At 41.2% G+C, this 13,608-nt stretch overlaps 1 protein-coding gene across 5 annotated transcripts in view; it reads left to right on the top strand.

The window, feature by feature from the left end:
* Positions 1-13,608, top strand: part of CCDC169 (coiled-coil domain containing 169) — an 86,582-nt gene that overhangs the window by 3,350 nt on the left and 69,624 nt on the right. For all 5 annotated transcript variants that reach the window (XR_012644353.1, XR_012644351.1, XR_012644338.1 and 2 more), the window contains exons 3-4: positions 10,131-10,241; positions 10,324-10,364. Coding sequence is in view for 2 of the 5 variants with exons in the window: in XM_074986664.1 (XP_074842765.1) it covers positions 10,131-10,241; positions 10,324-10,364 (152 nt within the window). In the remaining 3 variants the exon portion in view is untranslated. The remainder of the gene's footprint in view (positions 1-10,130; positions 10,242-10,323; positions 10,365-13,608) is intronic.

The raw sequence follows: 13,608 nt of genomic DNA, 5'->3' as shown, positions 1-13,608 counted from the left end.
TCACTGCCCATGCAGATGGCCCTCTGTAACTTCTCAGTCACGTTCCAATTCTCTTTTCAGCCATCCCCAGTGTGGAACTTTTTAGCATAGGGGTACTTTCCCTTGCAAAAGATGGCTCAGTCCCCTCTACAGTCTTGGTTGGTCATCTCTGATCCACTGGGCCAGGGCGACTACAGCTTTCTGAACTTAATAGTCTGGTGTCTTGGTTCCTTTAGGTTCAAGGAGCCCTGTTCTCCACGTTGCTCAATGTCTAACCCAACCCTGTGTCCTACAACTGTACACATTTTAAAAACGTGCAAGAAATCTCTGAAACAAATGAGAATTAAATGAAAATACAAATCAAATTCTGCCAGGTGTAATTATAATAGATTGTGATCAATAAATGAAAAGATGTCTAGCAACTTGCCCAGTATGATATCAGCCAAATAGCAAGCCTACAGCTACAGTAGAAGCATCTGTCAACAGAGTGCATCTACATACAAAAGCAGATGGACACAGCAATCTGCTCTGACAATAGAGAGCAGCCAGACTGCCCTACCCTCTGTTGACAGAATGGTTGACTGGAAGCTGTGCAAACAGGGCTGCCCAGTGAACTGGAAGCCTCTTTTGTTGACAGAAGTGTTTACACTGTACTTATGTTGACAGAACTCTGTCAATAGAGTGTTACTCCTCAAATTTTCCAGGGACAGCACTGTTGAGACAACTGCAGAGTTCTGTCAAGATGCTGTTGATAAAACACTTTGGCTGTGTCTACACTAACACCCCCCTTTCGAAAGGGGGATGCTAGTGAGACTCTTTGGGATATGCTAATAAGGTGCTGTGATGAATATGCAGTGCCTCATTAGCATAATAGTGGCTGCAGCACTTCAAAAGTGCTGCTTTCGATTACGCGCAGTTTGTCTACACGGGGTCCTTTTTGAAATGACCCCACAGACTTCCAAATCCCCTTATTCCTATAACCAAATAGAATTAAGGTACTGTATTTCAAAGTCTGCGGTGTCCTTTAAAAAAAGACCCCCTGTAGATAAGCCATGCATGAATAAAAGCGGCACTTGTGAAGTGCTATGGCTGCCATTATGCTAATGAGGTGCTGCATTCATTGCAGCACCTCATTAGCTTATCCCAGTGTCTCATTAGCATCACCCTTTTGAAAGGAGGGTGCTAGTGTAGACATAGCCCTTATGTGTCTGGACGCTCCGTGCGTTGTGTTGACAGAAGGCCCCTTCTGTTGACACAACTCTGTAGTGTAGGCACAGCCCAACTGTCTGCCCCTGAAATTTAGTTTTAGCCATTTAACACAAAATGCTGTTCAAATAGGAGTAACTTTTTGACTAGCAGGGGAACTAAACTCTGTGAGTAGTTTGGCTGGAGTAGTTATGAGGGTGTTGAATGAATAACAAAAGGAGAAAATCAAATGAGAGAGGAACTGATGTTTAGAAAATAATCAAGGAACCAAAGGGCAGGAAGAAATTACTGAGTTGCCTAAATACCAATAATAGAAGCCCAGGTACCATATAAAAATTGGATATGCTCATTTATGAGCATAAATTTCATATTATTGGTATTACTGAACCCTGGTGGGATTCACATAATTGCAATATTAAAATCAAGGATTAAAAGCTACTTAGGAAGGATCAAGAGGGCAAAAGGAGAGAGGGAATGACACTTTTAAAAACAGCATTACCTATTTCCAAGTCACTGTTAATTCAGACAAAAATGATCTTGAATGCTTATGGATCAGTGTCCTAAAAGATAAAGCACAATATGGGGCATTCATGTCTGCTCCCTTTTATTTCTTGGCAGCCACTTGATAACGCATAGGACAGCTTCATGTCACCCTCCTATTTCTGCGTCTGTTGATGCTGATCAGCCCAATTCTGGAGTTGCAGCTCTTACCACAGAAGTGGCTAGTGTTAGTAGCTGTTGAAGGGGCGCGGGCAAGTTTTTGACACTCTCCTTCTTCATCATTGTGGCTGGAACCTCTCAAATTGTGCCACACCCTCACGGATTACTGTTCTCCGATGGTGGTGGTTTTGGTCAAGGTTCTCCCAAGTGTCAACACTGATGCTGCACTTTTTCGTGTGCCTTCAGCATGTCCCTATATTTCTTCCGCTTGCCCCCAATGCTCCTCTGTCCTTCCTCCAATTCAGAAAACAGAACCTATTTTGGGAGGCACTGGTTAGAATCCAAACCACATGATCAGTCCAACAAAGTTGTTGATGAATAATAATGGCTTCAGTGCTGATTATGTTTGACTCTTCCAGGACGCTAGTGTTTGTGTGCCTATCCTCCCAAGAGATACTTAGGATTCCCTCAGGCAGCATTGATGATATTGTTCAGGTGTCTTCAAACGACACTTGTATGTCATCCAGGTTTCACATGAATATAGTAGTGTTGGAACAACCACTGCATGATATACGAGGAGCTTTGTCTTGGGGTAGATGTCCAGGTTCTCGAAGACACTTTGTCTCAGGTAGGCGAATGCAGAGCTTGCATGGCTCAGATGACGCTGGATTTCTACATCAATATTGACTTTAGTGGAAAGATGACTTCCGAGGTGTGGGAAGTGCTCCACGTTTTCCAGCAGTTCTCCATTGACTTCAATAGAAGGTGCATGAGATTCTCCGTTGGTGAAGGTTGTTGGAGCGCCTTGGTCTTTTTGATCAGTATGAGGCTGAGATTCTCATATGCTTCAGCGAACACTTAAGGTGGTGTGAAGAGCTGTGGGAGAAAGAGCAACAACCATATTGTCATCCATGTACTGGAGCTACATGTTAGAGGTTGTGGAGGTCTTGCTTTTAGCCTTCAGTATCCTGAGATTGAGAAGCTTCCTGTTCATTCTATAGGCAATCTTCACACCATCTGGAAGCTTGCCATCAATGAGGTGAAGGGTCATGGTGATGAAGGTGCAGAACAGTGATGGGGCAATGAGGCAGCCTTGCTTTACTCCTGTTTTGACCTCAAAGGGATTGCTTTGGGATCCGTTGTTGCTCAGTACTGTGGCAATCATGTTGTGAAGCAGCCTTAAAAGACTAATGAATTTTTTGGGGCAGATGATCTTTGAGAGGATGGTCCACAGGGCGCTAAGATTGACTGAGTCGAATGCTTCAGTCAGGTGGATGAAACTCATATGTGAGGTTTGGTTGTGTTCATGACATTTTTCTTGGCGTTGCTGGGCAGTGAAGATCATATTCGCTCTTCCTCAGAACGGTTGGAAGCCACACTGGGATTCTGGGAGAATTTCTCCTGAGAGTGGCAGGAGTCGGTTTGTGAGGATTTGGACTAAGATTTTCCCTGCTGTTGCCAGGAGGGAGATGCCACAATAGTTTCCACACTCTGACTTGTTGCCCTTCTTGAAAAGACTAACGATCAGTGTGTCTCTGAAATCTTGTGGCATCTGCTCCCTATCTCAGATCTTGAAAATCAGGTGGCGGAGCTGTTTGTGGAACTGGTCCACCTTCTTTGAAGTCTTCGGTGGGGATTCCATCTGGGCCGGTTGCCTTGTCGCATTTAATCGCTTTTGATGACAGCTTGGACCTCACTCAGGGTAGGACGTGTTGCAAGATCGTCTCTAGGCAGTAGCCGAGGATTTGGTCAAGGGATTCTAGGACCATGGTGGAGGGGCAGTTCAAGAGCTCCTGGTAGTGCTCCTTCCAGCAAGAAGCAATGGCTTCATTGTCTTTTGAGAATTGGGTACCATCCTTTGATCTCAAGGGATTGATTTAATGGTTTCTTCACTCCATAAACAGCTTTGGTAGCATTGAAGAAACCTCTGGTATCTTTGATGTCTGTGCGATGCTGGAGTTCTCATGCTTTCTCAGTCCACCACTGGTTTTTCAGACTCCTTGTTTTATGTTGCATTTCTGCCTTGGCCTTAGCATGCGCTTCTTTCTTTGTTGTGCGGTTATGTAGCTTTGGCAGGCCCTAAAGTCTTTCCTTTTTGCCTCAATCAAGCATTCAATTTCCACATTGTTCTCATGAAACCTGTCCTGATGTTTCCTGGTCTGGTAGCCAGTAGCTTCTCCATGAGCTCCAGTGATAGCAATTTTCAATTGATACCAGTGGTCTTCCACATTCTCAGGGTGTACTATCAGCAGCTTTCTTTGGAGCGCTATCTGGAAGTCACTTTATCTGATGGGGTCCTTCAAACCTCATACGTTGATCTTTCTTTGGATCGGTTTCCTCTAACTTTTCCATTTGGTGACAATCCTAATTGCCATTGTGGATCGAATGAAGTGGTGATCGGGCCAGCAGTCATCAGCATTAGTCCCTGCATGTGTGAGAAGAACATCACGCCGATCCTGAGTGTGGACAGTGACATAATCTTTGAAGTGCCAGTGCTTCAATTGAAGATGTTGCCATGAGGTCTTAAATCTGTTTTTCTGGCAGAACGGGGTGTTCGTGATGACCAGGTTGTGTTCTGCACATTTTATAAGGAGGGGCACTCCACTGGAGTTGCTGTTGCTGACTCCTCCTTTCCCAGTAGTAGTCTGCCAGAGATCCATGTCTCTTACAATCCTGGCATTGAAATTCCCCCAGGAGAATAATATTGTCTTCTTTGGGTATGTCTTTCAGGACTGCATCCAATTGGGTGTAGAACTTCTCCTTCACATCATATTTGGCATCTAGCGATGGTGCATAAGCACTGATGACAGTTACCTGTTGGTTTTTGGAAGCTCGAGCAGAGAGTCATGAGGTGGTCATTGATGCTGATAGGGACTTCAGATAAGATCTTTGTCAGTTCATTCTTGATGGCAAATCCTACTCCATGAATTCATTTTTCTTCCTTTGGGGTTCCTTTTGTTAAAAATGTGTACCCTATGCCTTCTTCTCTTAGCTGTTCTTCTTCTGGTCTACATGTTTCTGCCAGGGCAGTGATATAGATGTTGAGTCATCGCAGCTCATGGGTAGTAATTGCCATGCATCTTTTGTGTCACTCACTGGCTGGGGTGTCCATTAGAGTCCAAATATCCTATGTGCCAAAGATTACGGTTTGATATCAACCGCTTGGAGGTGAACCCACTGGACACAGTTATCCAGTCAGGGGGATTAAAGTAGACTATATTTCGGGCACATTTTTTTAGCCCCCTCTGCATGTGGGATGGGCAGAATGGATCCTAAATGGAGTGTGCAGTTGTGGATGAAGAAACCAGACCATTCTACCACTACAGTCCTGAAAACAGAATGATTGATACGTACATCCACCGCCTACATGCTAGTTAATGAGTAAAAGCTTCTAGATTTCACAGTCCTGCTCCCATCGCCATTTTCCAGTCACTGTGCGGCTTAAGTTTAGGAAAGTAGTTCACAGAGGAAGATGCCTGTGTGTGATTTCTTCTAATGTGGGGGGACTGTTGCACTGCAGCCACCATTCAGGTCCAGTGGCATGGAATCCATGAAAACTGGGAGTCTTCTGTCTGCTGCAGCCTTTATCTGCCTTCACAGCTGCTGTAGTATTACCTTTGATGTCCTCTGTCTTTTCTACCATTGAGAGCTTTGAGGTCTGCTATGGACCAGCAAATCATATTAGGGAACAGAATGACAGCTTCCGTACACACCACCTTAAAATGTGCAGGGTAAAAAAGGCTGTGTGATTGTGGGGGACTTCAATTTGAGGACCTATGCTGGAGGTGTCTTGCTACTAAAATTTGTACTAAAACATCTTTCAAATTTCTACATATTATAGATAACAGTTTCTGAACGCGGAAAGTGTTGCAGCCAACATGAGGGAAATCTTTGTTAAGCCTTGTCCCAAAAATCAGAGAGGTAGCCGTGTTAGTCTGTGTCTTGAAGAACAACAAGAACTCCTGGGACACCTTATAGAGTAACAGATATTTTGGAGCATACGCTGTCGTGGGCACTTATGCTCCAAATATCTGTTAGTTTGCAAGGTGCCACAGGACTACTTCTTGTTCTTGTCCCAAATAGTAGATCACAGAACTAGAAATTAATAGCATCTTAGGTACAAGTGCTCATGATTAGATGACATTTATAATACGTAAGTAGAATGAAATCCGGACTAGTAACTATACAATAAACCCTCAAGAAGAATGGTGTTAATTTGGGCTTAACTTGCATTAATGCCGCAAGCAACTGTGTGCCCCCCAGCTGGGAGAAACTGGGGGCTGTGTGGCTGCCCCCCACCACTTCCCCCCAGCTGCTGGAAGCCGGGAAGTAGCAGAACTCTACAGAGGCTCCAGCTGCCTGCTCCCCTGGAATTCCCCTGGCTGGGGATCTGCCCCCCCCCCCAGTTTACGCAAAATTTGATTTTGGCCAGGATGCAACCTCTGCATAAATTGAAGGATTACTTTATAGTTAAAATCAGTGAGGAGGAAACATTTTATGAGAAAAATGTGAATGATAATCAGGAATCATTTGAGAACACTTTACTAGATGGCCAAAAAAGCCACAATTGAGGAAGTTAGATATATTGGTATAAAGTGGAAGTGAAAGAGCATAAAATAAAAAATAATATATAACGAAAGAAAAGGTAAGTTGATAGGCATGAATATAAATTAAAAATTGTTGAAAACTGATTAAGAATATTAAGAGAAATTATGGCCAGTAATGTTAAGGACAAAATTTAAGTTTTTAAAATATATTCGAAACAAGCAATCCAGACAATGATATTTATCCATTATGAGATGGAAATGGTAGAATTATCAATAAGAATACAGATTATTTCTGTCCTGTAGTTAGGGAAAAAGCAGATGATATTGTCTCATCATATGCTGATAATGCTTTTTCTATTTTCCTCTAGCATCTGTGATGAATTTTAAATAGAAGCTACTAAAGTTAGGTATTTTCGGTCAAAAGGTCCAGATAACTTGCATCCAGACCTAAGAACTGACTGAAGAGCTCATGGGATCCTTAATGTTAATTTGCAATAAGTCTTGGAGTCCTGGGGAAATCCCAGAAGACAGGGTGTACCAGTTAAAAGGGTAAACTTGGGGACCCACATATTTATAGGCCTGTCAGACTAACATTAGTCCTTAGAAAGATAAGGAAGCAACTGATACAGAACTTGAGCAATAAAGAATTAAAGGAACATAGTGTAATTAATGCACATCAGCATGGGTTTGTGGAAAATAGAACATGTTACTATAACTCTATCTTTTTTGGATGATCTTGCAAGTTTGGTTGATAAAAAAAGTAAATGGTTTTTATGTAATATAGTTAGGCTTCTGTAAGGAGTTTGGCATGTTACTGCTTGATGTTCTGATTAAAAAAATCTATAGTAGGACTTCAGAGTTACTTCAGGAATGGAAGTGTTTGTAATTCTAAAGAGAACTTACAGTTGTTCCTTCAAAAATTCACAACTGAACATTGACTTAATGCAGCTTTACGATGCAGAAGAAAAGCTGCTCATAATTTAAATGAAACAAGCACAGAAACAGTTTCCTTGACAAACTTTCTTGTCAAATTGTTTTTAAATGTTCCATTTATTTTAATACTTTACCTTTAACACAGTGCTGTACTGTATTTGCTTTTGTTTTGTTTTGTTTTTTTGCTTTCTGCTGCTACTTGATTGCATACTGACAGTTCCAAATGGAGTGTGAGATTAATTGCTCAGTTTGTAGCTCTGTGTTTGTAACTCTGAAATTTTACTGTAGAACGATATAAAATTCATAGCACACATTAAATAGATTAAAATCTGACTGACAAAAGTTTCCCAAACATAACTGTGAATGAAGAGTCATCTTTGAACAGGTGACTTTCCAGTGGGGTCCCTGGGAGATGTGTTCTTTATCTTATGCTTCTTAAAATCTTTATCGATGACCAGGAGGAAAACATATAAAGTTGTCTCTTATCAAGTTTGCAGATGATACAAAAATTGGAGGTGTGGTAGATAAATTAAAAAGATAGGTCATTGATTTAGAGCCATCTGGATTTTTTGGTAAATGGAACACCAGCACACTGTGTGTTTTAATTTGACTAAAAATAAATTTATCTATCAAGGAACAAAAAAATGTATGCTGTGCTTCAATTATGGAGACTCTATCCTGCGAAGCAGTGACTTTGAGAAAGGTTTGGGGATTGTGGTGGCTGATCAGCTGGGCATGGGCTTCCATTGTGGTAATATGCTCCAAAGAACTACAATGATCTTGGGGTTCATAAACAAGGGAATCTTCAGTGGATGAAGAAATGTTATTTTACCTCTGCTGTTGTCACAGGTGTGACCGCTTTTGGAATTCTCTGTGTATAGTTCCGGTACTCATGATTGAAGAAAGATGTTGATGAAGTGGGGAAGGTTCAGAGAAGAGCCTCTAGAATAATTAAAGAATTAGAAAACATGACTCAGAGATGGCTTGAGCACCTTGAGTCTGTTAAGCTTAGTAAAAAGAGGATTAAAAGGTGACTTGATTACAGTCTGTAAGTATCTTACTGGAGAGCAAGTATTTAATAAGGAGCTCCTCAATCTAGCATAGAAAAGTATAACACAATCCAGTGTTGTCAAGTTAAAGGCAGACAAATTCATACTGGAAATTGGATATAATTTTAGCAATAGAGGGGAGGCCAGAGCTGACAAGGTCTATTCAGCAAGGTGGAAATGGCCCAGTATCAACAGTACTTATCAAGAGGTAAAAACAAGTCAGATCAGACAAAGGGATGTGAGACATTGTCAGTGTCTAATGGGGAGCTATCAACACCCTATTGCTAAAACTATATCCAATTTCCAATTTAAAGATCCCACTCTTTAAATAGCCCTCTGAAACCACCCCACCCCCCACTCATGCATCTGATGAAGCGGGTCTTTGCCCACGAAAGCTTATGCTCCAAAATATCTGTTAGTCTATAAGGTGCCACAAGACTTTTTGTTCCTCTCGAAGCTACAGACTAACACGGCTACCTCTCTGATACTTGTCAGCAATAGAACGGTTTACCAAAAGTCATGATAGATACAGTATCACAGACAATTTTTAAATCAAGACTACATGTTTTTTCAAAAAGAGGAAGTGTAGTAATTACTTTGGGGAAGTTCTATGGCTGTGCTATACAGAAGGTCAAATGTTCACAATAAGCCCTGTTGGCCTTGGAATGTATGAATCTTGAAGATGTATAACAAGAGGGTAAAGAAGTGAAGTACATTACACATGTATTTTGTGTTGTTTCACATTATCAGTGAAAAGTATGAACAAAACTCTAAGTTTCAGTCACTGGATGAAATCGTGGCCTCACGGGGTATATTTATACTGCAGTTCAAGACTGTGCTTGACCCTCCCTTTCCCCATTATCTCTACATGACAGTTGTACTAACCTAGGGCTTAGCCCCAGGTTCCAGGACACTGTAGGGCTATTAAATCAAATCTCAAGTCAAGCTGTGACCCAGAGTTCAAGCCTTGTTGCTTTGCAACATAGCCACGTGCCCATTTGACTTAGGTCCAAGGAGTCATCTGGAAGTATCCATTTCCGTTGGACAACTTCCTTAGTCCTTTCTTTCCTGATGATCTGAAATCCATCATATTGAAAACAGAAACACCCATCCTCCTGGGAAACAGTGGTAATTCAGGTTAATGTTCACTCATTCTGTTCTGATCACTAACAGAGAGCTTCCTGGTTTTGCAATGGAGAGCAAACCTATCAAGCCTTTTGCAAAATGAGCTGCTTCTAGGTAATGTGCCAGAGTGACCAGTAAAGTTTTCCCAAAATGCACCACATTTCTAAGGCTAGAGTGTTCCTATTTTAGAGGGCAGGGTGGCATGCTAGAGACACTGGGATGTAGTTACTGTGACTCAGGTCTGTGCACTGCCTCATGAGCGCCAAAGCCCTATTCAAGCACGGGCCATTAAATTTTTAATTTAGGGTTAAAATACAGTGTAACTGCTCGAGCTCGGGGCTCCTGAACACAGGTAAGCTGACGCAAGTCCCACTAATCCTGAATTTACATTGCAGTGTAGACATACCCATAGAAGTAAATGGCAAAACTCCCATTGACTTCTGTGGGACCGATATTTCACCTGGTGTCTTTTTCAAGTTCCCTTGTTTGCAAATGGACACTTTTTTTTTGGTTATACAGATGTGGGATTCCAAGCTCTATAAGAAGGTGGAATCCTTCTGAAAACTGTAATTTCTCATTTTAGTGTTATGAATTAAATTTTGGAAATGAATAACTTAATGTTTCTTTTGAGGTAATGAATGGAAAACCAGGTATGAGACACAAGTAGAATTGAACAGACAACTAGAAAGGCAAACTGTTCTTCTTCAAGAAAAGATGGAACATATGCGTGGAACTCCAACAGGTAGAAAGGGGCATTTATAGATATATATTAGTATATAACTTTAAGAATACTGGAAAAAAATTACCTTTTTGCTTATTTACAGATAGATTGTCTTCTATTCGCTCATTTGATCAAATGCCTGTGGTGAGTATATTGGCATTTAGTTGGCGTGAGCATCTGACAATTCATTGTATCTAAGGGAATCATTAAATAACTTCAGGCATTTGCAGCCTAGAAAAAAAATCAGTGACCCTATCCAGCAGTCACAATAAGCAACCCATTTAATTGTGCATTGTTTCCCCTCTCAATTTTTTATAAACTTCTGAGACCTGTAATAAAACAAGTAAATAGGGAATACATAAGACATGAATACTGGTGATTTATAATGCTGCATATTACAGTGGAAGTTTTCACAGAGTAAAGGCTCCATGACTGAGGTTCTAAATCATGACTCGTATAGAGGAGAACCTGAACAGTTTCAGTTATAATTTGTATAATATATATTACCCTGAGCACTATTACACATACATTGTGCACAGCATATTTGTGGGAAAATCCTCATTGTAAAGAATAAGCATTAAATTTTATACAATACAAAATGGTTTAAACATTTTTTTCTTCACTGCCTCCAAAGCCATGGAAACTTCACATTCGCCCAAAGCCTGAAACATTGCTCAGTGTGATGGGGCTGGTTAGGGAATGGCTCTTGTACGTTGCATAAACCTTCATGCATAATTAGAACCCTACCAAATTCAAGTCCGTTTTAGTCAACTTTCTGTTTTAAATGATTTTTAAAAACATATTTTTTTTATTTCACCTGTGTAAGTCTGAAGTTTCATGGTGTTATAATTGTAGGGTCCTGATTCAAAAAGAAGCTGTGTGGGGTCTAGATTATTGTAGGGAGAGTTGCAGTATGTCTGGCCTTACTTCCGCATTGCTGCAGACAGTGGCACTGCCTTCAGAGTTTGGCAGCTGGAAAGTGGTTATTGCTGGCTGGGAGCCCAGCTGTGAAGGCAGAGCCAGTGCCAGCAGCAAAACAGAAGTAAGGATGGCAATACCATAATGCTACCCTTACTTCTACGCTGCAGCCAATAAGGCACTGCCTTGAGAGCTGGCACCTGGTCAGCTGCCACTGTTGTCTGACCACCCAGCTCTGCAGGCAGAGCAGAAATAAATGTGGCAATCTGCAACTTCCCCTAGAATAACCTTTTGACTCTCCTGCAACTCCATTTTGGGTCAGGATCCCCAATCTGAGAAACACTGATCTCCTCTGTGAAATCTGTGTAGTATAGGGTAAAATCACACACAACACCAGATTTCATGAGGAAAACCACCTTTCACAGTCTGTGTGATGCATTTTTCATGGCCCTGAATTTGGCCCTAATAGCTGTATTTCGAAGGTTACTAATGAGGCACTGAATTGAATATTCAGTGCCTCATTAGCATTAGGATGCTTGTGGCCTCAGCGCTTTGAAAGCACCTCTTTCGAAAGCATGCGACTTGGCGCAGCTAAACGGGGGTCCTTTTCGAAAGGACCCACACCTTTTGAAATCCCCTTATTCTGATCGGCGAGCGGGATAAGGAGATTTCGAAAGGTGCAGGTCCTTTCGAAAAGGACCCCCGTGTAGCTGCACTGAGCCGCGTGCTTTCGCAAGTGGCGCTTTCGAAGCACCACAGCCGGAAGCGTCCTGATGCTAATGAGGCGCTGAATATTCAATTCAGCCCCTCATTACTAATCTTTGAAATATGGTTATTTCGAAGATTTGTGCCCATGTAGACACACCCATAATGTGTGTGCACAAGATGGCAGAGTGAAACAGAGTTAGATTCTGAACTCACCCCCGCCCCCCCCCGGTAACCTCTCAAGCTCCAAATACTCATATTTTAAGGCCCATTGCTCCTCACATTCTGTTGTCCATCAAGGAATAAAGAACTAAAAAGTCCATCTAATACAAGCAGAAATAATTAAAATAGAGGACAGTGACTCTGAAATGCTCCTTCCAGTTTGGGAGCTTGAACTCCATATTGGCTGGAAGAAGGTTGAGCTAGGAAATAGCTGCATTGTATATTAAGCTCTCTTCCCAATCCCATGCATTTCCAAATGGAAGTGTGTGTGTTGGATTTAGTACTTCTCCAAATGCAATGAACTTCCCTCTGTAGCTCTGGTTTCCGTAGGTGAAGCTTTGGGTACATGTCTGATGAACGGAGCCATTAACGCAATTTATAAGGGATCTGTTCTTCCAGAAGGCAGAGGAGGAATCAGGAAAGGAGCATAAAGGGGCCTGGATGTCACTGGTATCTGGGAAACTTCTGGCTTCCTAGGGCACGCTTCTGTCCTCTCCATGAGGTCTCACTCACAGATAATCTTCAGGAATTGCAGGTGTTCAGGTTTGCTGATTTATTCAAAAATTTTTTTCATTTGCTCCTGTAAGATAGTCTGTGGGAAAAGAGAAATATTTAGCCCTTTGAGGATTAGAATAAGAAACTGACATTTCTTGTTGGACAGGAACAGGGAGCTCAGCAGCCAGCCCACCTTCTTTTATACATTTTTAATTAATAATTTTTAAAATATTTTAATTTTTAATATTTTTAATTTTAATTGTGTAATATATTTTAATGCATTTAAATTAAATGCATTTTTAATATTTATTAAAATTCAAAGTCTGTAGCTTGCCTTTATATATGAGATACCATGAAGGCATCCATATGTGTTTTATTTCTAATATATATGCTGTAATTCAAACACATTAATTCAAGGAAGTCTTATGATCTGTTATACTAGGTCAAGACAGGTGAACACAGTGGTTTGTTCTGGCCTTATGATCTATCAGCAATACTTCCAGCAGAGTGTGTGTCACTTCTGCATTATTGGAAAACAGATTCCTTTCTGAGGAGCATTGCAGAAATGTAGTCTATCTGTTCTTGTAATCCCTGTTATTTTTATAACACCTTCAGGAGTTTAAGAATTTAGGGGATTGAAAGACTGTGGGCAATCTATAAAGTTAGGTACTTGTCTGAGAACTCTTTTTCTAAGTAGAGAAAATGGGAATAAATAGAAACAAATTCCCTTTGTTTCATATTTTTATTTGTTTGTATTGCAGTAGCACTTAAGAGCCCCATTGTACTAGGTCTGTATAAACACAGACCACAAGACCCAAAGAGCAAATCGATGCCAGTAATTATATGCAAATGCCATGTATGTGTTTGGCAGGCACCCACAACATATTTCGGGGGGGGGGGGGGAAATCTACCTTACCTACATTCTACTCTCTCCTTTTAAAAATTAAAGGTGGTGTTTTCTAGTGCCAACATGGTAATGACAAAAATAGGCACTCAGGTACCATGGCAATGAGTGAGTTATAACAATCTAAGTAGAACAAAATAGATT

Source organism: Carettochelys insculpta, chromosome 1 (genome assembly GCF_033958435.1).
Source record: "Carettochelys insculpta isolate YL-2023 chromosome 1, ASM3395843v1, whole genome shotgun sequence".
NCBI classification, from domain to species: Eukaryota; Metazoa; Chordata; order Testudines; family Carettochelyidae; genus Carettochelys; species Carettochelys insculpta.
Note: the sequence above shows the minus strand (reverse complement) of the source record. Positions and strands in the feature narration are given on the sequence as shown.